The sequence below is a fragment of the Balaenoptera musculus genome, chromosome 19 (genome assembly GCF_009873245.2).
Source record: "Balaenoptera musculus isolate JJ_BM4_2016_0621 chromosome 19, mBalMus1.pri.v3, whole genome shotgun sequence".
Classification (NCBI taxonomy): domain Eukaryota; kingdom Metazoa; phylum Chordata; class Mammalia; order Artiodactyla; family Balaenopteridae; genus Balaenoptera; species Balaenoptera musculus.
Genome location: NC_045803.1, coordinates 5,872,301 through 5,896,545, shown reverse-complemented (window position 1 = coordinate 5,896,545; position 24,245 = coordinate 5,872,301). Strand labels below are relative to the sequence as shown.

The window sequence follows — 24,245 nt, the reverse complement described above, 5'->3', positions numbered from 1 at the left end:
GAAATTCCCCAACCAGGGATGGAACCCGTGCCCCATGCAGTGGACCACCAAGGGAAGTCCAAAAGTATGACTGCTTTTGAGCTACAGTGGTAGAGTTGAGTAATTGCCACAGAAGCCATGTACATTATATTTTCTGTCTCTTAACATAGAAATTATGTATGTTTTTAAAAGTTATTAGTTTCATTTTGACATCAGAGATTACAAATAATATACAACCTTTGTCAAAGTGTTACTGTAATTAGTACTTTAATACTCTATCTATACAGAGATCTTAGAACACTCATTCGTTTACCCACCTCATAATTTATATGCTATCATGGTAAATTTTAACTCTATTTTTAAAAAATTTATTTATTTTATTTATTTGTTTATTTATTTTTGGCTGCATTGGGTCTTCATTGCTACACGCGGGCTTTCTCTAGTTACGGCGAGCGGGGGCTACTCTTCCTTGCAGTGCGTGGGCTTCTCACTGCAGTGGCTTCTCTTGTTGCGGAGCACAGGCTCTAGGCGCGTGGGCTCAGTAGTTGTGGCTCGCGGGCTCTAGAGAGCGGGCTCAGTAGTTGTGGTGCACAGGCTTAGTTGCTCCATGGCATGTGGGATCTTCCCGGACCAGGGCTCGAACCCGTGTCCCCTGCATTAGCAGGCAGATTCTCAACCACTGCGCCACCAGGGAAGCCCAGGCAGGCAGATTCTTAACCACTGCGCCACCAGGGAAGTGGTGGTTAACTCTCTATATTTTTAAAACCTCCTGAGATATGATAATTTTCCCAGCTGGTACTAATTTAGACTTAACTGCTTATTTACCAGTTTAGTTCCTTTTCATTCCTTGGTCCTCTGCTTACATTGGAGGACCCTTTCCTTTTGCTTGAAGAACATGTGCATTTGCTGTATTACAGGTCTTCTGATGAAGAATTCTCTCTGGTTTTGCCTGAAAATGTTTTTTTTTTTAATTGAAGTACAGTTGATTTACAGTGTTGTGTTAGTTTCAGGTGTACAGCAAAATGATTCAGTTGTACGTACATATATATCTATTTTTTTTCAGATTCTTTTCTCCTACAGTTTATTACAAAATATTGAATATAGTTCCCTGTGCTATACAGTACGTCTTTGTTGGTTATCTGTTTTATATATGGTAGTGTGTATATGATAATCCCAAACTCCTAATTTATCCTTCTCCCCCCCGACCCCTGAAAATGTTTTTATTTCAGTTTTATTCCTAGAGGATTTTTGGGTGAGTATCCTTTATAGGTTTATGCTTATAATACTCTTATCGAGGATCAAGAGGTGGATGGTAATGAGAAATTACATGACGGTGCTTCTTATTTGCTTAGCATGATGTTCTTCAAATTTGAGTATGTGAACCCTGGGATGTAAAAAGACTTTTGAAGAGGTACGTGGACGCACGTGGTTTAAAAGAAGAAAAATGTGTATATCCTATCTGTGTGTCCTCTTTCCTAAAGTTGATCTACCTGTGGATTTCCCTGCCAGTGGGGCATTGTGCTGTGCTGGTTCTCCTTCCCACATCCCCTTTCACAGTCTTACTGCTTCCACTTTACTAGAGAAAGGTGTACTTCCCAAATATTTGGAATGTTGTGTTTTATTGGCCCAGATGTAAAAGCTTCTTAATAAAAGGACCGATCGATCTTTGGGGGCCTTAATTTAAGATGAGTGGCCAGCAACACTGACAGCATCTGGGCCAAAAGAGAATGTGCCACTCAGAGTAATTTGCTCTTCAGCCCACAGGTGCTGGCTCCCCAGGAACAAGAGGGATCAAAGGAAAGAAGGAGGAAAAGATTCTGAGACTTAAGTACTGTCAGTTCTGGAGACATCCTTGATTGGAGACTGAGATTTTTGCACAGAAATGTAGAGCTGATCCAGAAGAGCTAAAGACAACATCCCAGTTTGCAGCCACTTCCCAAAGTCAGAAGAAAATGATCCAGGCCCAGGTGACTTTTGGTTTCTTTTATCCTTTCTTTATTCCCCAGTGGCTTTGCCTGTAAAAATCAGTGCAGCTAAGTAGAAAAGTTTAAATGGATCCTAGCAGGATCTGGAGAAATCTTGGTGAAGTTGGATCAGGAATATATTATTCATAGGATTCATATTCCGTGACTCGTGTTGGGATATAATATGTGAATGTGCAAAATCCTGTGAGTTATATTAGCTGTCAATTTTTGTGTAATATCTCTGACAGCCATCACAAGAGAATCATAAGTTACATGTCAGGCAGTACTACAAACTGTTTCTACTCCCAGCACTTCTGGCACCAAATGTGTGGATCTTTCCAGACCGACAGTCACTTCTCCAACTCTAGATACCAGCTGAGCGTCTACAATTTAATTCAATTCTGACCTTAACTACTGCAGTTACTGTCAGTCTCCACAGGTTTAAGGGCTCAATCCCACAGGACTGCCCTCACTTTGGATGCCAAGTATTGGCTGCCCACAGTACCCATACTTCTGACTTGGCTGCAAATCGGGGGTTCCCGAAATCCCTTCCTCAGGTTCGATAGTTTATTACAACGGTTCACATAACTCAGGAATAGACTTTGCTTACCTATACTGGTTCATTATGAAGGATACAGCTTGGGAAGAGCCAAATGGAAAGATACTTAGGCAAGATATGAGGGAAGGGACAAGGACCTTCCATGCCCTCTCTAGGAGTGTCACACCCCCAGCGCCTAGATGTGTTCACCATCCCGGAAGTGCTCTGAGCCCTGTAGTTTAGGGTTTTTTTTATGGAGGTCTCATTGGGTAGGTTTGGTAGATTAAATCAATGGCTATTGTTGATTGGCTCAGTTTCCAGTCCCTCCCCCCTCCCTGGGGACTAGAAGTGGGGCTGAAAGTTCCAACCCTCTAATCACAAGGTTGGTTCCCTGGGCAACCAACCCCCATCCTGAAACTCTCTAGGGGTCCACCAAGACTCACCTTGCTAGCATAAACTCAGGTATGTTTGAAAGGGACTTGTTATAAATAACACAGAATGCCCCTTACCTCTATTACTTAAAAAACTCCAAGGGTTTAGGAGCAATTGTGTTAGAAACTGGGGCTGAAGACCAAATATATGTTTCTTGTTATATCACATATCATAGGGATCAACTGTGAGGAAAAAGCAGACCAGTTCCTTGAGGGATGTTAATGTTTCATGGCACATGGGTCTCAAGTTCACATAGGACTTTGACGGTTCTCCATAGAGGTGATGTGTTGGGTCCTTAACTGCAGTCCTTGACAGTCCTTACTTCTTTTTTTTTTTTATAAATTTATTTATTTTTGTTTATTTATTTTTGGCTGTGTTGGGTCTTCGTTGCCGTGCACAAGGTTTCTCTAGTTGCAGCGAGTGGGGGCTACTCTTTATTGCTGTGCGTGTGCTTCTCACTGCGGTGGCTTCTCTTGTTGCAGGGCACGGGCTCTAGGGCTTCAGTAGTTGTGGCACGTGGGCTCAGTAGTTGCGGCTCACGGACTCTAGAGCACAGGCTCAGTAGTTGTGGCACATGGGCTTAGTTGCTCCACAGCATGTGAGATCTTCCCGGACCAGGGATCGAACCTGTGTCCCCTGCATTGCCAGGCATATTCTTAACCACTGTGCCACCAGGGAAGTCCCTGTCCTTACTTCTTATAAATGTAAAAACATGTTTCCTACAGATGTTTCCTCATTTCATCTAATATGATATTAATCCCACCTAATGATATACACACATATATGTGCATTGTCTCTGTCCATATATATATATTCTTTAAAGAATAGTTTTCTTATAAATTTGATCATCTAATAATCTTTTTTTTGGACTTTTTATTCTTTTTTTGTTTTTTAATTTTTTTTAAATTTTATTTATTTATTTTTGGCTGTGTTGGGTCTTCGTTTCTGTACGAGGGCTTTCTCTAGTTGCGGCGAGCGGGGGCCATTCTTCACTGCGGTGCGCGGGCCTCTCACTATCGCGACCTCTCTTGTTGCGGAGCATAGGCTCCAGACGCGCAGGCTCAGTAGTTGTGGCTCACGGGCCCAGTTGCTCCGTGGCATGTGGGATCTTCCCAGACCAGGGCTCGAACCCGTTTACCCCTGCATTGGCAGGCAGATTCTCAACCACTGCGCCACCAGGGAAGCCCATGTTTTTTAATTTTTTTATTGAAGTATAGTTGATTTACAATGTTCTGTTAGTTTCTGGTGTATAGCAAAGTAATTCAGTTATATGTATTCATATTCTTTTTCATTATGGTTTATTACAGGATATTGAATAAAGTTCCTGATCATCTAATAATCTTTTATGCTTTATACGTGTTTTGTACAGTTTTTTTTTTCTTCTTCTTCTTTTCTTTTTTTTTTTTTTGACCACATGGCTTGCGAGATCTTAGTTCCCCAACCAGGGATTGAACGCGGGCCACCACAGTGAAAGCACTGAGTCCTAACCACTGGACCGCCAGGGAATTTCCTGTACAGTTTCTCTTATTTTGTTTAGTATATTGACCACTGAAATTAGTATGTATTTTCTTCATCTACTTGTAAGTAGCATATAGTTTGATATTAGTGAATGCTTGTGAGATAGCAGAAAATATGTATTGGCCTCTGCCCCCTGTTCCTGGCACAGAACTCCTAAAACCCTTGTGATTCCCTAAGTGATAAGAACACTAGGGGTATCTCCTGTTCTAATATTGGTCTTTGACCTCTGTTCCTGACACAGGGCCCCTGAAACTCTTGTCATTTCCTGGGTGTCAGGAGTGACTTTGTTCTACCGAGGTGACTCTGAGTGAGCTCCTGGATGAGGGCTGGTAACCAGAAAGACCAAGCCATGATGAGAAGCTTGGCATTTTTTTTTTTAAAAGAAATCTCCATTTTAATTTTTATTTATTTATTTATGGCTGAGTTGGGTCTTCGTTTCTGTGTGAGGGCTTTCTCTAGTTGCGGCAAGTGGGGGCCACTCTTCATCGCGGTGCACGGGCCTCGGGCCTCTCACTATTGCGGCCTCTCTTGTTGCGGAGCACAGGCTCCAGATACACAGGCTCAGTAGTTGTGGCTCACGGGCCCAGCCGCTCCGCGGCATGTGGGATCTTCCCAGACCAGGGCTCGAACCCGTGTCCCCTGCATTGGCAGGCGGATTCTCAACCACTGCGCCACCAGGGAAGCCCAGAAGCTTGGCATTTTTAACCCTGCCTTACGCATCTATTCCATCTGGAAGACAGCACCGTAACATAGTATTTTACTAGTATTCTTATTCTATCAGAGCGTAAGAAGGAAAAAACCCACCAATTTCCTATATGGCAAAAGTGAGCAGAATAATTTCCTTTACATTTTTCCATGTCACCCAAAGAACATCACTTGGCTAAACGTGACTGTGTTATGACAGGAATCCCTGACGTATGACGACGTGACTATGAAGTTCACGTGGGAGGAGTGGCAGCTCCTGGACCCCGATCAGAAGGACCTGTACCGGGATGTGATGCTGGAGAACTATAGCAACCTGGTGTCCGTGGGTGAGGACAGCTCCCCTGGGTCCCTCAGAGGGTGCCCGTCAGTGACCATTCCATTCTCAGCCTCTTAACTCTTCAGACTAACTGCATTCCTCTGGAATGGTCGAGTCTCAGATCCTTCTCTTGCCCCAGACGAGAGGGTATAATCGCCCCTCTCCTGAGAGAAAAGCCTTGAGGTTACAGATGTGAAACCTGTTTATTCCCTCCATGTACCATTATCCCTTCCTGCCGTATCCCAGCCCAGTTCGATATGTCTAATTCTTCTATCATTTTTCATGAACAGGGTATCAAGCCAGCAAACCAGATGCTGTCTCCAGGTTGGAACGAGGAGAACAACTGTGGCCAGTAGAAGATGACAGCCACGGTCGAATCTGTCCAGGTGAGTGGGTGAGACCCAGCAAGGTGGGCAGCCAGGGAAGTCGAACTCTGGTCAGGAGAGAAGGTGTCAGAGCTGTGATAGTGTCTGAGGAAACATAAACAGCCCTATCACGTACCTCTCTTCCTGTATAAGAACTCTTTCTTTGTGGAAGTTAAGAGGAAAATATATCCCTTTGTTTTCTTCTGAGATCTTATCCCTGCTTATTTCTAAACCATGAGTGTGGTTTTTTTTTTAATTGTGTCTTTATTATTTATTTATTTATTTTATTTCAGTTTTAAATTTTTGGCTGCGTCGGGTCTTAGTTGCGGCACGCAGGATCTTCGTTGCGGCACACGGGCTCTTTGTTGTGGTGTGCAGGCTTCTCTCTAGTTGTGGCTTGCGGGTTTTCTCTCCTCTAGTTGTGGTGTGCAGGCTCCAGGGCATGTGCGCTCTGTAGTTGTGGCATGCGGGCTCCAGAGCTAGCGGGCTCTGTAGTTTGCAGCACGCGGGCTCTAGTTGAAGTGCGTGAGCTCAGTAGCTGTGGCACTTGGGCTTAATTGCTCCATGGCACTTGAGATCTTAGTTTCCTGACCAGGGATCGAACCCACTTCCCCTGCAATATAAGGTGGATTCTTTACCACTGCACCACCGGGGAAGTCCCTGATCCCCGCTTATTTCATATGCATCTTATTTTTGTTTGTTTGCATAGTTTTCTTCTTCCTTGGATTTTCAAATCTTCCTCTCCTTCGTCTACCATCACAAGATCTCTGTCTGTGTTACCGCCTCTCTTGCTGTGATATCCCACTTTCCAGGCCTCTCTGGAAAGAGAACTTTGAGTTCATCATACTCTTCTTACCACTGTACCTTCTTCCTGCCGTATGAGGAAATAACGATTTCCCACCATAACATGCAACCCCACCTTGGATGCTGTGTCCCCATGATAACATGGTTTTTGCTGTGTATTTGTGTGGTTCTTTGGTCCCCACCCCCTTCCAGGGTTTTCCATACTTTCATTTCCATTTTCTTCTCAGTTCTCATAAGTCTTAAAAGTTTCTTCCATTCCCATGGGTTAACCTCTTTCTGTTCTCTGAAAGAGACACCCCCAAATTGACTTCTCTCTGAATATTGTCTAATGTACAATTTCTTTCTACATATTTTAGTCTTCGTCATGGCAGCTGGCCTGTGACTTCCTATTTTGTGTGTTAGAACAGAAATCTTCTCTCCATCCTTTTAAAAATTGAGGTTCTCTTTCAGTTCTACACATTTAAAAGAAAAACATGTCTTAGTGTAAAAATTGCTGTAAGGAAAATTAAAGCAGCTAATGGAAGAGTGGGTGTTGGGGCTTGGAACTGCCCTTTTGGAATGGGAGTGGCTCTCTGATAAGGTGCCTTTGAGCACATAGATGAGGGATATGAGTAATCTTCCTGGGTGAGGAGTTTTCCAAATGCGAGACAGTGGGAGGTTGAAAGACCTGAATCTGGAATGTGTTTGAGGAACTTCGAGGAAACTTACATGGGTAGAAGGGACTGAGCAAGAGGGGAAATGACTGGAGTTAAGGGTAACAGGGTAGTAGCTCGGGGTTTTGGTACATAGGTCACAAACTGCCTATCAAGGGCATTCAAGACCTTGCTTCTTTTCTGAATAAGTTGAGAAAATGGGATTTTGAGTAGAGGAGTGGCATTATACAATTTTTAAAGTGGATCACTTTGCCTACTTTATAGAAGGTAGACATTATTGGGGAAGGGAATGTACTTTTATACTCTTGGTTACAATGTGTGACAATAAAATAATACAGATTAAAGTCATCAAAGATCAAATGTGCATGGGAAAGACTCCAGGAGAGGCTGCACACAAGCTTCCCGGTTGTCCTCTACCAGTGGAGTCATGTGAACAGTGCTGAATTTTCCCAGCAATGATGTTTGAATGTTTGACAACATGTGTGAAGTGTTGCCAACTAGGGAAGCTCACCCAAGCTTGGTGCCTCTAGACCCCAGAATCAGAATGTTACAGTGTTGTCCAAAGCCTCAGGCATACAAAAATGGGCATCTACCACAAATCACATTGTTAGCATAGACTCTATGATATGTCCTAAGACCTCATGCCTAAAAAGACATTCTCATCAGGTGGGATATTCCAGAGACTCAGAGGTTATCCTCTGAGGGCCAGTCCTTTCTTTGCAATGTTCAGGGATGGAGTAACTGCATATCATCATTCCCTTTTTGTGTAGGAACATAGGAGAATATGTTCCAAGTAGAGTATTAGTTCGGAGTGTTGGTCACAGAAGATTTTATCTATATTTGATGTTAGTGTTAGTGCTTTGCTAGAGTTAGGTAAATGGTGGTCTGCAGAATGAAGAAGAGGGCAAGTTGTTGGAGTATGATAAACCTCAATAGTTTATCACATTTACCTTGAAATCAGATGCTAAGGAGACACATTCCTACTTGCCATTGTATTTGTTCTATACACCTGGGTCTGCAAGTTTGCACCTGATCACAATTGTCAATGTTTGGTTCTTTTCAATGGACTTGATTGAATTTTCAAACTCTACATGTTGAAATGGCTAAAGCCTTGGCCCTGTGCCTTGAGCTTTTATTATACATGTTTCCAAACATAATCTTATCCAGTACTCTGTCTTTGAATACTCTGGTTCTTTTTAAAAATTGTTATCTTATATTGGAGTACAGTCGATTTACAATGTTGTGTTAGTTTCAGGAGTACAGCAAAGTGAATCAGTTTTATATATATATATATATATATATATATATACACACACATATATATGTTCTTCTTCAATAATCTGTCTATGTTGATGCTATCCACATTGCTATTTTCAGATAAGACCTTTTGAAACATTTATACATTCAACGTGTTTCTTCATGTTTGTATTCAGACAAGTAATAACCTCCTTAAGCTTTGTTTCACAATGTGTGCTAGATTTTCCTCTCATTCTGGACTTCAGTAATATTCTTCACATTATTAAGAGGCATTCCACCTACCCAGTGGCTGAAACCACCTAATTCTTGGAATAATCCTTGAGTCTGAACCTCTTCCGTGCTTCTCCCATTAAGTCCAGCAGTGAACCTTGTCTTTTCTTTGAACATATCCTGATTTCCTCCACCTCTTACATATTCATTGCTCCTTTAACCATGATTCACAGACTGCAATTGCCTTCTTTATTCCTTTGCTTCAGTTGTCTATGCCCAGAATTAAACGTGGGTGTCCTACAAATTTAACTCATTTCTGATACTATCTATGTGGAAATAGTGTCAGATCCTACAAGTTAAGGGTTCAGTCCCACAAGATTGTCCCCATGTCAGATGTCAATTGCAACTCCAGATTGTTACCTGTGCTTCTGACCAACTGGTTATAAATTGAAGGTTCTCATGACCCCCTTCTTGGGTTCAATTAATTTGCCAGGGTGGTTCACAGAACTCAAAGAAACATTTACTTATGTTTACCAGTTTACTATAAAGGATACAGATGAATAGCCAGAGGAAGAGGTACATAGGGCAAGGACTGAAGGATTCCTGAATGCAGAAGCTTCTGTCCCCATGGAACTGGGGAGCACCACCCTCCTCGCACATGGATGTGTTCACCCATCCAAAGGTTGAGCAAATCTTGTTAAGAGTTTTTTTAGAGTTTTAATCTCTAGGCCCTCTCTCCTTTCCCAGACGCTGCTGGGTGGAGCTGAAAGTTCCAACCTTCTAATCACTTAGTCTTTCTGGTGATCAGTCCCATCCTGAGGTTATGTAGGAACCCTATGCTAAGTCACCTCATTAGCATAAATTCAGTATTGAAAGATACTCCTGTCACTTAGGAAATTACAAGGCTTTAGGAGTTCTGTGGAGGAAGACCAAATATATTTCTTATTATATCACACATAGAATTGTCACAAATAGTTACTTCACATGAAGGCATTTTTTGAAACAGTTTTCTTTCCAAATTAAAATTATGAGAGATTGTGGAATGATTCCTTGTTCTCTTCTTTCCTAGAAATCAGGAAAGTTGATGACCCTCTGCAGCATCACTTGCCAAATCACAGCATTCAAAATACTGTAGACCAATGCTGCGAACATAATACATTTGCAAATATTGTTAATCAGAATGAAACTCATTTCCTATTAAAGCAAAATTGTGATATGTTTGACTTAACTGAAAAACCTTTAAATTCAAATTTAAGTTTTGAAAACCAGAAGAGAAGCTATAATTTAGAGAACTCTGCTGAGTTTAATGGAGATGGGAAATCCTTTCTCCATGCTAACCATGAGCAATCTTTTACTGAAATTAAATTTCCTGTAAGTGCAAAACCCATCAACAATAACTCCCTGTCCACTAAGCAACAGAGAACTCACAACATAGAGAAAGCCCATGTATGCAGTGAGTGTGGGAAAGCCTTCTTCAAGATGTCTCAGCTCTTTGATCATCAGAAAGTTCATACTAGAGAAAAACCTCATGGATGCAGTCTGTGTGGGAAAGCCTTCTCCAGAAAATCCAGGCTCACTGAACATCAGAGAACTCATACGGGACTGAAACATTATGAGTGCACTGAATGCGATAAAACCTTCTTTAAGAAATCGCAGTTCAATAAACATCAGAAAAGTCATATGGGAGAGAAACCTTACACATGTAGCGAATGTGGGAAAGCATTCACCAAAAAGTGTCGGCTCATTTATCATCAGCGAACTCATACGGGAGAGAAGCCCCATGGATGCAGTCTGTGTGGAAAAGCCTTCTCTACAAAGTTCAGTCTCACTACACATCAGAAAACTCATACAGGAGAGAAACCTTACATATGCAGTGAATGTGGAAAAGGCTTCATCGAGAAGAGGCGTCTTATTGCACACCATCGAACTCATACAGGTGAGAAACCCTTTATATGCATTGTATGTGGGAAAAGTTTCACCTTGAAGAACAGTCTTATCACTCATCAGCAAACTCACAGAGAAGAGAAATTGTATATGTGCAGTGAATGTGGGAAAGGCTTTTCAATGAAGCACTGCCTCATCGTACATCAGCGAACTCATACTGGAGAGAAACCCTATACATGCAATGAGTGTGGAAAAGGCTTCACCTTGAAGAGCCCTCTCATCAGACATCAGCGGATTCATACAGGGGAGAAACCCTATGTATGTAGTGTGTGTGGAAAAGGCTTCACCATGAAGAGTGATCTTATTGTACATCAGCGAACTCATACTGCAGAGAAACCCTATGTATGCAGTGACTGTGGGAAAGGCTTCACTGTGAAGAGCCGCCTGATTGTACACCAGCGAACTCACACAGGGGAGAAGCCCTACGTGTGCAGTGAATGTGGAAAAGGCTTTCCAGCCAAGATCCGGCTGATAGGACATCAGCGAATTCATACAGGAGAGAAACCATATGTATGCAGTGAATGTGGTAAAGGCTTCACAGAGAAGAGTCATCTCAACGTACACCAGCGCACTCACACAGGAGAGAAACCCTATGTATGCAATGAATGTGGCAAAGGCTTAACTGGGAAAAGCATGCTCATCGCACATCTGCGAACTCATACTGGAGAGAAACCATATATATGCAATGAATGTGGCAAGGGCTTCACCATGAAGAGTACTCTGGGTACACATCAGCAAACTCACACTGGAGAGAAACCGTACAAATGCAACGAGTGTGGTAAAGCCTTTAGGAAGAAGACATGCCTCATACAACATCAGAGAGTTCACTCAGGAAAAACTTCCTTTGCATGTACTGAATGTGGAAAATTCTCTTTGCGCAAAAATGATCTCATTACCCATCAGAGAATTCACACAGGAGAGAAGCCATATGAATGCAATGAATGTGAGAAAACCTTCACCACAAAGTCAGGGCTCAATGTTCATCAAAGAAAGCATACAGGAGAGAGGCCCTATGGATGCAGCGAGTGTGGGAAAGCTTTTGCCCACTTGTCAATCCTTGTTAAACATAAGAGAATTCATAGGTAGTCACTCTGGGGAAGCCTGTTGCCAGTTGTACTCAAGATAACAGTATGCAGAGAAGAATCACAATGCAAAGAATGTGGTGTTATCTTTAGTGATCAATTGCCTCATATTTTATGTTGATGAAAAAATTTACAAGACAACTTAGACACAATCAGCCATGGTGAAAATGTTTTAGGACATTTTATTGTCTAAAAAGTGTATACTGAGGGCTTCCCTGGTGGCGCAGTGGTTAAGAGTCCGCCTGCCAATGCAGGGAACACGGGTTCGAGCCCTGGTCCGGGAGGATCCCACATGCCGTGGAGCAACTAAGCCTGTGCACCACAACTACTGAGCCTGCACTCTAGAGCCTGCGAGCCACAACTACTGAGCCCGCGTGCCACAACTACTGAAGCCCGCGTGCCTAGAGCCCATGCTGCACAACAAGAGAAGCCACCGCAATGAGAAGCCTGCGCACTGCAACGAAGAGCAGCCCCCACTCTCCGCAACTAGAGAAAGCCCGCGCACAGCAACAAAGATCCAATGCAGCCAAAAATAAATAAATAAATTTTTTAAAAAAAGTGTATACTGAGATAAAGCCTAAGAATGTGAAAGACTAGGAAAGACTTTATTGGTAATAGACTCTATCATATGTGGTCATCATAGATCATGAGTGAATGAATATTTCTAATTGGTAGAAATATAATTGTGGGAAAGCCTTTGCCCAGAAGTAACACCTCAAGAGACGTCAGTTAACACTAGAGAAGTACTTTCCTAATGGTGATGAATATGGCAGGGTTTGCAGTAATAAATATTGCCTCATCATTTGCCAGGAAATCTGTGCAATAACACATTCAGTATGGTGGCCTTTAACAAAATATCAAACAACTTAATGAAGGAAAGAAGCCTTGGAGAAATGATGAATGAGAACATTGTGTCACAGGTCTAAACTTAAGGGATAATACACCTCACAAACAACTGGGGAAAGGATAACTTCAGCCGTATTTCTAGATGCCTTGTCATTGATCTTATAAATTTTACATAGAGGCAGTTACTCTCATCATGGATTAAATTTTAGTATATACGGTGCAGGAGTGTTCAATTATCTAATTAACTTTTGCATTTCTTTGGTTCCAAGTTTAAGTGTTATTTCAGAATATTTGAAGTACTTCAAAATGAAACAATATATTCATTTCATAAGTATAAGTCAACATATTTGGTGTGTTTAACCAAGTTTATAAGTAGCAGCAGGGGGGTTATAAAATTAATATAAATGTGATGTTTTTGTAACTTTTAATTTTGAAGTAAGTTTAGAATCACAAAAGCTGAAATATTCCAGAGATTTCCTAAATCACCTTCAGTCCACTATTCCCAAAGGTAAAACCTTATATAACCACACAGTTTACTATCAAATAGAGGAAAGTGAAATTGTAACAGTGCTGTTAACTACAGGGTTTATTTCTATTGCACCAGTTTTAACATGGTTTTTAAATACCGCCTTAAACTTTATCACATATGTAGGTTCCTGTAACCAACACCCCAGTAAAACTTCAGAATGCTTTGTCAACACAAACTCCCTCATGCTACATCCTCATTGTCACATCCTTTCCCAGACACTAATCCTATAATTTTGTCATTTATAGAATATTAGAAAAATAGAATCGTTTAGGATGTATCCTTTTGAGGTTGACTATTTGAGCTTGTGAAATTGTAGAAAATAGACGTATTGGTCTCTGCCCCCGGTTTCTGGCACAGAGCTTCTGAAACCCTTGTAAATTCCTGCATGATAAGAGCATGTGGAGCATCTCTTGTTTTATTGATGGGACTCTGGGTGGGCTCATGAATGGCTCCTGGATGGGTGCTGGTCCCCAAAAAAGACTTGGAATTTTCAGCCCACTCCCCATCCTCCGGAGAGGGGAGAGGGGCTAGAAATGGAGTTACTAATTGATCATGCCTAACGTGAGGAAGCTTCCATAAAATCCCAACAATAGTAGGGGCTGTGGAGAGCTTCCAGAAGGGTGAACACATTGAAGTACAGGGAGTGTTAACACACCCCCAGCTCTATGGGGACAGAAGCTCCTGTGCTTAGAACACTCCCAGATCTCACTCTGTTTCTCCTCAGCTTGTTGTTCATTTCTGTCCATTATCATGTCCTTTAATAAACTAGTAAACACAGGTAAGTGTTTCCCTGAGTTCTGTGAGCCACTCTAGCAGATTAATCAAACCCGACAAGGGGCTCACGCAAACCTCCAATTTGGAGCCAAGTCAGACAAGTTGTAGGTAACTTGGGGACAAGCTATTTGCGATTAGTATCTGAGGTGGGGTGGGAGCAGTTGTGGGACTGAGCTCTTAACTGGTGGGATCTGGCACTATCTTCAAGTAGATAGTGTTAGAATTGAGTTAAAATGTAGGATCCAGCTGATAGGAATTGCTTGGTGTGTGGGAAGCCCACACATTTGGTAACCAGAAGTGTTGAAAGTGTGTGTGTGGCAACAGGGTGAGAGTAAAGGAGAAAGACAGGAGGAAGTCTGAACTGTAGCTTTTCTCAATACAGACTTCAAGTAAATTCAACCTTAGATCCAACTAGAAACTCTGGGCATCTTCTCTGCCACAGAATATCAGACTGTAATAGAGGCGGGGCAGGTGCGTAGCTGTTAGTGCATGACCGGTAGCCGTCCCACTCAGCCATTGACTGGCATCGCAATGGGTCCCTCCTCCTTCCCTTCCTCTGTGTAAGCGGAGCCCACATTCAGACTGAGGGAAGATGGGTTTTTTGAGAACACTAGTCTGCCATCTCGGTCGGCTGGCTTTCCGATTAAAGTCGTTACTCCTTGCCTCAACATGTCATTTCTCGATTTATTGGCCTGACCTGCAGCAAGCAGAGCGAGTTCGGGCTCTGTCCGTAATAAGACTCCAGGCAAACTGGTAGTACCCAAGGTGTTCCTGCCTAACTGCACAAGGTCACCATTATCTTGCCACTTTTGCCCAAAGTGATGACTAGAATGCATCTCACACCACGTTGGCCTTGGATTGGTTCTGGCCTCTGAAAACTTAAATTAGCTCTGTGCCTGAGACTATCTCTTGCAAAGAGAGGAAGGCACTGGGGTGCCCAGAAGACATTTCCATGTCTTCTCACCCAGCAGTCTTAGCAGCTTTTATGGCCACTCCTGTTGGAAGCGCCAGAACCTCTATGAGGTCAGAGAGCTGTGTGTCCTCATAGAACCTGTGCAAGTCTTCTGAAACTGAGCAAGAGCCCTCGGTGTCCCTAGCAACAGCCAAGGAGGCATTATGGGGAGAGCGCATAAGAATCAGAAATGGTTTTGGACCAGGTTCAGCCTTTGGCAGCTACTGGAGGAGTCTTCAGAGACTCAATATCTGCTGAGCCTGATTCTGGGCAAGGATCCCCAGTGAGGGGCCTGTGGGGTCAGTGAAGAGGGAATGTGTGTCAGTGACCGTATTTGGGGTTTTATTTGGCTTCAGTCACTGAGGAATCTGGGCGTTAGTGATGGGGCCTTTGATTGAGGCTTAACCTGAAGAGATTAATGATTGAAGGTCTTGTTGGTCAGGGTTTAGGGTCTATACGTTAGGTCTGCAAGACTCGGTAATTGAAAACTGGATGGAAGGTGTGAAACCAATGAGCACTGCTTCTCCCCTAGGTTAGCGATTTACTATCCAGCTCATGATCAGGAGAAACCTGGAATTGGGGGAGGAGTGTCAATGGGCAAGAGTGTCTGTGGTAAATTTCAGATTGAATTTGAGGTCAGTGTTGTGTAGGGAGTGCAGAGTTTGTCTGTGTTTGAGAGCACAGGAGTCGGGAAGTTTTGAGACCCATAGTCCCAGCCTAGTGGGTGTTTAGAGACTTGACCTTTGGATGCTGGAAACATTTCTTTTCAGGTTTTCCAGTCCAAGTCCTTTCTCAAGGTTCTTATTAAAAATTTGTCTCCTACATACACTCTTCTCATTGTGCCCACCAAAATCAGAATAATTCACCGTGGTCAAGTGGTGTGTATAGGAATAAAGACAGGATTATTGTTCATCTTACTGCAAAGTTTAGTCTTGGATATTTCCTTTCAGATTTCTTTGACACAAGTAAGAACAACCATTTTCCTGAGTTCTACTCCTCAATGAGAGCCATCTCATTAAAAAAATTTTTTTTCAGGCTACCTTTCTAAAACTTGGGATCATCTGTACGAACATACATTCAAGAATCTGCCTATCATCTAACATGGCTGTATTTCTTTTGCATTGTCTCTGGCAAATAATCGAAATTCCTGTTACTCCACCTTATCACCAGCATTTCATATTTTCAGTTTTTGGATTTCAGCAAGTCTAATACCTGGGTATTTGTATCACACTGCTGCTTTTTAAAAATTATTATTATTATTCACATTGTTGTTTTAATTTGCATCTCCCTAACAACAAATGATGCAGACCATCTTTTCATATGCTTGTTTGCCATCTATTATCTTTGATCAAGTGTCTGTTTAAGGTTTGCCTATTTTTGAAATAGGAGTTTCTTGTTGACTTTCCAGAATTCTTTCTATGTTCTGGATACAAGTCCTTTACCAAGTATAGGACTTATAGGATGAATGTGTTGAGATTCTTTTTTTTTTCTGAACAAAGTGTAAAGGTTTTTTTTTTAATTATGTGTAACATAGGCAAAATTATTTAAGTCAATAAATTTTTAAGGAATTTCACATGTTCTGATTCTTTCCACTGTCAATCACCTTAGTTCCTCCAAAGTCATAATATTCAAGATAAGATAGCCCTTTCAAAAAGAAGTCTTGCTCAATCCACAGCTGTCAGGTCAGTCAGTCGACAATTCTTTTAGTTGGGCTTCTTTGATCTCCAGTGGAATACAGACACACTTCAAAATTCCCCACCTGTAATCTCTGGGATCCAATTTCCTCAAGCAATTTACTTTAGGACTATGTTTAGGGTCAGGAGATGCATCTGCCTGGTTCTGAATTTGACACCCTCTAAAAATGTATTAAGTTCAAATCATATTCACTCCTAAGCTATCACACCCTAGAACAGTACAGATCATTGGGATATGCCAGTACCTTTTTAAAATCCTGACACTGTGTTCTTAAGATAAAAGCCTAAAAAAAGAAGCCATCTTTGTTTCATGTCAACATTAAAATTAGAGTATGAAATCAATATAGCTGATAATTTAAAAGCTTAATATATGTGGGAAATTATCAGCTCTATAGTCCTGGAAGCAATCTTTATGTTTATCAGTACACCCCCATCACTTGAATCTGTTTTAGGTATCATGTTCCTTCTTACCTGTATCAAAACTCATACTGAACAATGAGTTCTGGGTTGCAAAAGAGGATTTTTGCACCTGTCTATAAGGAGATTCTTTTGAGATTTTTTTTCTCTTTGTTTTTGTTTGTTTTTTGCCTGTGGACTTCCAAGTGTTCCAGCAGCATCTGCTGAAAAAGTCTATCTTTCTCCATTGAATAACCTTTGTATCTCTGTCAAACGCTTGAGTATACTTGACTTATGTGGGTCTTTTTCTGGGATCTTTGCTCTGTTCCATTGATTTATGTGTTTGTCCTTTCACCAATACTACTAAAGGTTTATAAGTCTTGAAATCTCTTGGTGTGAGCCCTATACGATGGTTCTTTTTGGTCAGAAGTTGTTTTGCTATTTTCAGTGGAGAAACCTGGCAAATATTACCTTTGCCAGTAGATCAGTGTTGTCATTTTGATATTCTATACCCATAAATATGATGTTACTAGAAAGGGACTTCAATTCTGTGGTGTCTTTTCCAAAATGCATAAATCCCTGTTTAATGAGGAAAACAGACCAACCTAAAAGAAGGTCAATATACAAAATACCTGATCAGTACTCCTCAAAATAATTGAGGACATGAAAAAAAGACTGAGGAATGGTCATGGAACAGAGGAATTCAAGGAAACATGATGTCTAAAGGCAGCATTACGGTTGAATTCTAAGACAGAAAAAGGACAGTAGTGGAAAAATTTGTGAAATCCAAATAGAATCTGTAATTTAGTTGAGTGTCATACCAATGTTAATTTCTAAGTTTGACAAATGTACCGTGGTTACATAAAATATTCGCATGAGAGGAAGTCAAATGAAGGTATATGTGCACTCTTTGTAGTACTTTGTCACTTTTGTGTAAATCTAAAATTTCCCCAAAATAAAAAGTTTATTTAAAATAGGTATAATCTATGTCAGTTATATCTCGGTAAAGCTGTAAAAAAAAAAGATGTAATCTAATTTTATCACTTACTTTCTCATTATAAACATTTCCATATTATAAAATGTTTTGTATATCTCTATATAATTAATATTAAGTGGCTGTAATTATATCATGGGTGAACTAGTAGGATGGTAACTTGAGTCACATATAAAAGGTATGCATTAAAGTGGGATATACTTGAAAAACATAATATATTCAACTATGTTCACTTTTTATTATGATCCTCTCATTATTCAAATTCTTACATTCTCAATCCAAGATTTGTTGTACTGTTTTTCTTATAAGTCCCAGACATCTCCATTTACTTTTAATCCTAGATAGTTTATAATTTTGCAATTATATTTGATGTCTTTTAAAAAATCCATATGCTATAAATTTTGTACACAACAGAAATTCATTTTAACAGCTTTATGGTCATAATTTACATATAACATTTACCAGTAGTAAGCGTACAACTCAATGACATTTAGCAAGTTCATAGAGTTGTGCCACTATCACCACGATGCAATATTTAGAAATTTTCATAACCTGCAAAAAGTAACTGGATAGTTGTTTTGTTATTAAGTTTTGAGAACACTTGATATATTCTGAATACAAGTCCTTTATCAATAGATGTTAAATGTGTCAATATTTTCTCCCAACCTCTGGCTCCACTCAATACTTTATTAAAGCTGTGCTTAGAAATACAAAAGTTTTTAATTTTAATAAAGTCCAATTTATTATTTTTCCTTTTATGGCTCATACTTTGTCTTGTCACAGAACTCTTTGGCTAACTTAGGCTCCTCTTCGCTTCTCTAAGTTTCATACTTCTACCTCTTAAATTTAGGTCTGTGATCTATTTCGAGTTAATTTTGTATATGGTTAGAGTTATGGGTCTTAATTTATGTTTTTGCAAATAGGTATACAATTATTCCAGCATCATTTGCTGAAACAACTAACCCCATGGAATTATCTTAGTGTCTTGGCCAAATAGCTATTGACCTTAATACTTTTGGACTCCATTCTGGCTGTGCCTTTCTCATCGGCTCCAGACCTTTACTGGCCTCATTTTTAAAGTGGCCTTTCCCCGAGGCTCCAATCCCAATCAAAACTTAGGCTTCATCCCTGCCGCTCTTTTCCTTTTGAACGTGATGGCGTGTTCCACACTGTGCCAGTTTCTTGCAATCTTATTCTGTCCTTAAAAGCCGCTTCCTGCAAGAAATGTTCCTCCAGAGGTTTGGGGGCGGATGTCCGATTACCGGCTGTATTGCCGTTTCTCTTTCCAGGAGTTCGTTCTCTGCTGCTATACCGACACCTGAACCCTTGGTCCTTTTCGACACCCGCCCCCCCCTCCTTTTTTAATACAAGGTGTAAAATAAAGGCCGCGGCAATGTTACTTGTCTCCCCAGTGCGTCGAACGCCGTTTAGGTAGCTCCATATTTGCCTCGCAAACCTCGAGTCTCTGAAAATCTGCTAATTTTCTGAAGAGTCGAAGTGACAGGTAATGAAATAATTTCAGTGGCTTCCCACCTTCCGGACCATCCAGGGCTCCCGGCCCCAAACCCGCCCCTTGGCCTTCTGTACGTCAGGTGTCCCAACATGGCCGCCCCCGGGGCCGCGGAGAGCTGGGCGCGGACATATTGCCTCTCAAGGTAATACCAGAAATCCAGTCCGCGTTTCTTCAAACGCTTCAGACCGTCTTCGGCCGCCGTAGACCGACGAAAAATCTGGGCGACAGGGGTTAGAAGTAGAAGCGGTTCGTGGAAGTGTTAACGTTTTAGGCTCTGCTTGTGGACTGGAGAAAATCGGGTCAGTGTGTGCATTTGTCCCTTGAAGTTTTGTGGTTTTGTCCCATAGGAGGTTTGCCCCTGTGGACGTGTCGTCCACAGGCTGCAATGGTGTAGTGTGGACGTACGGAATTATTGAGGGTCTGGTGGGAAGCACGGAGGTGGAGGTATTTGAGAGGAACCAGGAGCGTTTGTGACGCGTGTACCTGTCGTTGGGGTACCTTGGGAGCTGTTCGTTAAAACGATTAAGAATCTGTAGAGGGAATTCCCTGGCGGATTCGGCGCTTTCACTGTAGTGGCCCGGGTTCAGTCCCTGGTCAGGGAACTAAGATCCCGCAAGCCACGCGGCGCCCCCCCCCCCCCCCCCCGCACACACACACACAAAAAGTCTGTAGAGATCAACGATCGTGACCGCACCGGCCTGGTATGGGGGTCTTTGCAGCTCACTCTATTTCTAAAGGATGCAGGTGGTATTTACGATGGTAAGAGATTCAGATTCGGGAATTAATATGGCGCTCAGAGATGCTGGGGCCTGGCTGGACGGTCATCATATGAGGGTGTCTGGCCCAGGTTTCGGATTAATAAGGAAGTGTGTAGTCAGTGTCTGTGGTACAGAGAGTCTTGTGAGGGCTGAGGCTTTGGTCCCCTAGGACGCCTGGCTGGTGGTTGCGTTGAGATTCCAACCAAGTACGCTGGGAAGGAAGGCGGTACAGCCCAGGACGGTAGTGTAGTTCTAAACCTTATGCTTTTTAGGCTTTTATCCGCAGACCGAGGGACTAACCCAGCCTCGCCTATGTGTTGTGTATCGTGTATCGCTGCTTTCGCACTGCAAAGGCGGAATTGAGTCCTTGTGACAGATCTTAACCCTCAAAGCAGAAATGTATAGTATCTATCCCTTTGTCACTGACCAGGGCTCTTGGCCTCCTTGGTCCATAGAAATTGATCAAAGGCCAGATAAGAAATTCAGGCCAGGCTTTATTGCGGCCCTGCTGCAGCAGGCGGGAGCGAGAACAAGTAAGAGGTTCCCTTGCTTGTTCGCTCTCTGAGGTGGAGTTGGTGGGGGGGGCATCTGGTTCCTTATATGGGGTGAGGGTAGGGGTATATCCAGGAGTTGGGCCGGAGGGACGGCTTAGATGGTTTGCCCACCCTTTAGGTGGTGGTGTGTGCAAGGGGCATGGCATTACCCTGCTTTTGCTCCGGATCCCCTGCTTTTTTGCTCCTGGCAGGTGGATTCTTCAGAAGTGGCAGTTGGGTTTCTTGATTTCTTTGTATCTTGTTGTCCAGAATTTGCCCCCTCTGCGCATGTGCAAAGTTATTTTTAGTCCTTTATAGTTTCTTTGGTTTTTGTTGCCGGAGGAGAGGTGTGTCCAGAGCACACCTCTGCACTGCAGAGGTGCAGCACTGCAGCAAAGGGTTCGAGGTCCCAGCCTGTCTCACCTTTGCAGAAAATGTTTGTCAAGGAAGGCTTGCTCTCACCAGCGGCAGTGGACACTTGCTGTTTTGTCTGACACGCACTCACACTTTCTTCTTTGCTAACAGAATCGCCGTTTTGTTTCGTTATCCATCCTTCTGACAGGGTGACCCATATCCCACTACTGGTTGGTCTTAGTTAGTCCTGGTGGTTCCACTTCGCGTTGCTAGTGATTGAATTAGTACGAAATGAGCTTAGTACGTGGTGCAGTTCTAGCCAGCAATATATGTGAAAATCTGCTTGGGGGTTTCTGAGGGGAAATTTTGTTTTAAATAAGTATTATAATTCTTTGAATCTCTCTTTCCATGTCAAGGATGATATTGTCTGAATATAACCTGAATTTTCTGTCCAGTTTCTAATGTTTATAATTCATTCCTTTTTTTTTTTTTTTTTTAATTAGAAAAAAATTTTTTTGGCTGCCACCGCATGGCGTGCAGGAAACCTAGTTTCCCCACCAGGGATTGATCCTGTGTCCCCTGCAGTGGAAGCCTGGAGTCCTAACCACTGGACTCCCAGGGAATTCCCTTGCTGTATATGTTTCAAGGCTATATTGTTAGGTACCTAGAAATGGCAAATTTCTTAAAATGTGGTGAATTGAACCTCTTACTAGTAAGCTTTGTTTCTCTTTCTCTGTAGTAATTTTTGGGTTTTCTAGTGCATTTTGTCAGAGAATATAGATTATCTGTGGTTACTCTTTCCATGGTTTATCTTTTTCTAACCTTTTATTCTCCAGCTTTCCATATCACTATATTTCAGGCATGTCACCTAGAGTAGCATGTTCTTGGGTTTTATTTTATTTTATTACTATTTTTTTGGCCACACTGGACAGCATGTGGGATCTTAGTTCCCCGACCAGGGATCAAACCCAGGCCCCCTGTACTGGAAGCGTGGAGTCTTAACCACTGGACTGCCGGGGAAGTCCTGGGTTTTAAATTTTAATCCAGTCTGACAGTTTCGAGGCATTTGTATTTGATGTAATTAACTGGAATCTTTGTTCTGTTTATAGTGAATATAATTCATTAAAAATTTTTTTTTATTGGAGTATAGTTGATTTAATATACTTAATATAATTCTTAGTGTTTTGTTTTAAAACAGTCATATAAGTGCGCTGTATTTGCCCCACTTGTTCTCTATTCCTTATTCTCTTTTTTGCCATTTTTTTTTTAAGATTATTTTTATTGTACATGGGGAAATATACTTTATTTATTTATTTTTTAACTTTTGGGTTTATTTACTTATTTATTTATTTATTTATTTATTTATGGCTGTGTTGGGTCTTCGTTTCTGTGTGAGGGCTTTCTCTAGTTGCGGCAAGTGGGGGCCACTCTTCATCGCGGTGCGCAGGCCTCTCATTATCGCGGCCTCTCTTGTTGCGGAGCACAGGCTCCAGACGCGCAGGCTCAGTAATTGTGGCTCACGGGCCTAGTTGCTCCGCGGCATGTGGGATCTTCCCGGACCAGGGCTCGAACCCGTGTCCCCTGCATTGGCAGGCAGATTCTCAACCACTGCGCCACCAGGGAAGCCCTTTTGCCATGTTTTGAATGGATTTCTTCTTATTCTGTTTCCCCCTTCTGTTAGGATGGAAATTATATACTTTAAGACAATTGTTAGTTTTCATCATGACACTAGAGATTACATACAGCATGGAAGCTTTCTTTGTCAAATTCTTATGTTAGTACTTTTACACTCTTCTCTAACAATACAGGCGTCTTAGAGCATCTCAACTTAATTTACCACTTTCCAATTTATTTACAATATTGTGTGCTTTAAAAAATGTATTTAAAACCTAAGATATTATCATTATTGCTTATAAGACAGTGCTTCTGGTTTGTCCAGTACATTGGTTTTTAAACTGAAGTGTGTATACTCACAGGGTGTATAAAAACGCTTGAGGAGGTTCCTGAGTGCACATTGTTTAAAGGAAAACAGTGCCCAGCACCTCTCCTCCCATACGGTCCCTTTTGTATAACTGAGCTGCCTGAGAGTCTCCTGCTCCTAAGGCCTGCTGCTGGGATAGATCTCGTTTCCCTCATCTCCTTCTTTTTAATCTTAGACTATTTTTTTAAATTAATTAATTTATTTTGGCTCTGTTGGGTCTTCATTGCTGCACGCGGGCATTCTCTAGTTGCAGCGAGCGGGGGCTACTCTTCGTTGTGGTGCGCAGGCTCCTCATTGCGGTGACTTCTCGTGTTGCGGAGCACGGGCTCTAGGCGTGCAGGCTTCAGTAGTTGTGGCGCGTGGGCTCAGTAGTTGTGGCTCGCAGGCTCTAGAGTGCAGGCTCAGTAGTTATGGTGCACGGGCTTAGTAGCTCTGCGGCATGTGGAATATTCCCGGACCAGGGATCGAACCCACATCCCTTGCATTGGCAGGTGGATTCTTAACCACTGTGCCACCAGAGAAGTCCCCCTCATCTCCTTTGACAATCACCCCACTTCAACTTAACGGAATAAAGGAAAACCCCCACCACAGTCAGAATCTTAGCCTTTTTGGCCAGAGGAATAAAGTCTTGTGGGGTAAAAAAGGGACACTCAGCAGTGCTGTGGGCGTTGGGTTAAGGTGAATGCCCAGGAGCAGTGATAGCATCTGGGCCCAGAGGAAATGTACCCTCAGCTTGAATTTTCTCCTCAACCCACAGGTCCTGACTCCCCAGGAGCAAAAGAATCAGTAGAAGGAGGAAGAAGTTACAGGATTTGGTATCAGCATTACTGGGGACATGCTTGATTGAAGACAGGTATCAGAACAGAAATTTAGAGCAGATCCAGAAGACACAGCAACAGAGCCTTCTTGTTGCCAGCTGTTTTTAGAGAACGGAAGAAAATGATCCAGGCCCAGGTGACTTTTGGTTTGTTTTATTCTTTCCTTTGTTCCCAAATGGCTTTGTCAGTTGTCTGAGTCATTCTAGTTAATTATTGCATCTAAGGGTGTCTTGGGGACCCTGGGTGTCTTTGTAGCCTGCTTCTGAAGTGAGGGTGATCCAGGGGACCCCAGAAATTGCAGCCAGTGTCTGAAGCGAGGGCAGTTCTATGGGGACT

The 24,245-nt window shown here is 42.2% G+C and overlaps 2 protein-coding genes and 1 pseudogene across 4 annotated transcripts in view; 2 read left to right on the top strand and 1 right to left on the bottom strand.

Moving 5' to 3' along the window:
- Positions 1-1,924: 1,924 nt before the first annotated feature.
- Positions 1,925-24,245, top strand: part of LOC118885100 (zinc finger protein 615-like) — a 62,049-nt gene continuing 39,728 nt past the window's right edge. Inside the window, exons 1-2 of one of the 3 annotated variants that reach the window (XM_036833461.1) lie at positions 19,692-19,764; positions 23,849-24,045. In XM_036833461.1, coding sequence (XP_036689356.1) covers positions 24,031-24,045 — 15 coding nt within the window. In that variant the 5' untranslated portion in view covers positions 19,692-19,764; positions 23,849-24,030. Of the gene's footprint in view, positions 1,947-19,691; positions 19,765-23,848; positions 24,046-24,245 lie in introns of those variants that run through there. The other 2 variants (XM_036833462.1, XM_036833458.1) reach the window with 2 other exon arrangements.
- On the top strand, positions 5,336-12,007 carry ZNF615 (zinc finger protein 615). The gene is made up of 3 exons (XM_036833422.1): positions 5,336-5,462; positions 5,743-5,838; positions 9,811-12,007. The coding sequence occupies exons 1-3, from the start codon at positions 5,363-5,365 to the stop codon at positions 11,769-11,771; spliced, it is 2,157 nt and encodes a 718-aa protein (XP_036689317.1). The 5' UTR covers positions 5,336-5,362; the 3' UTR covers positions 11,772-12,007.
- Positions 17,019-17,110, bottom strand: LOC118885964 (annotated as a pseudogene).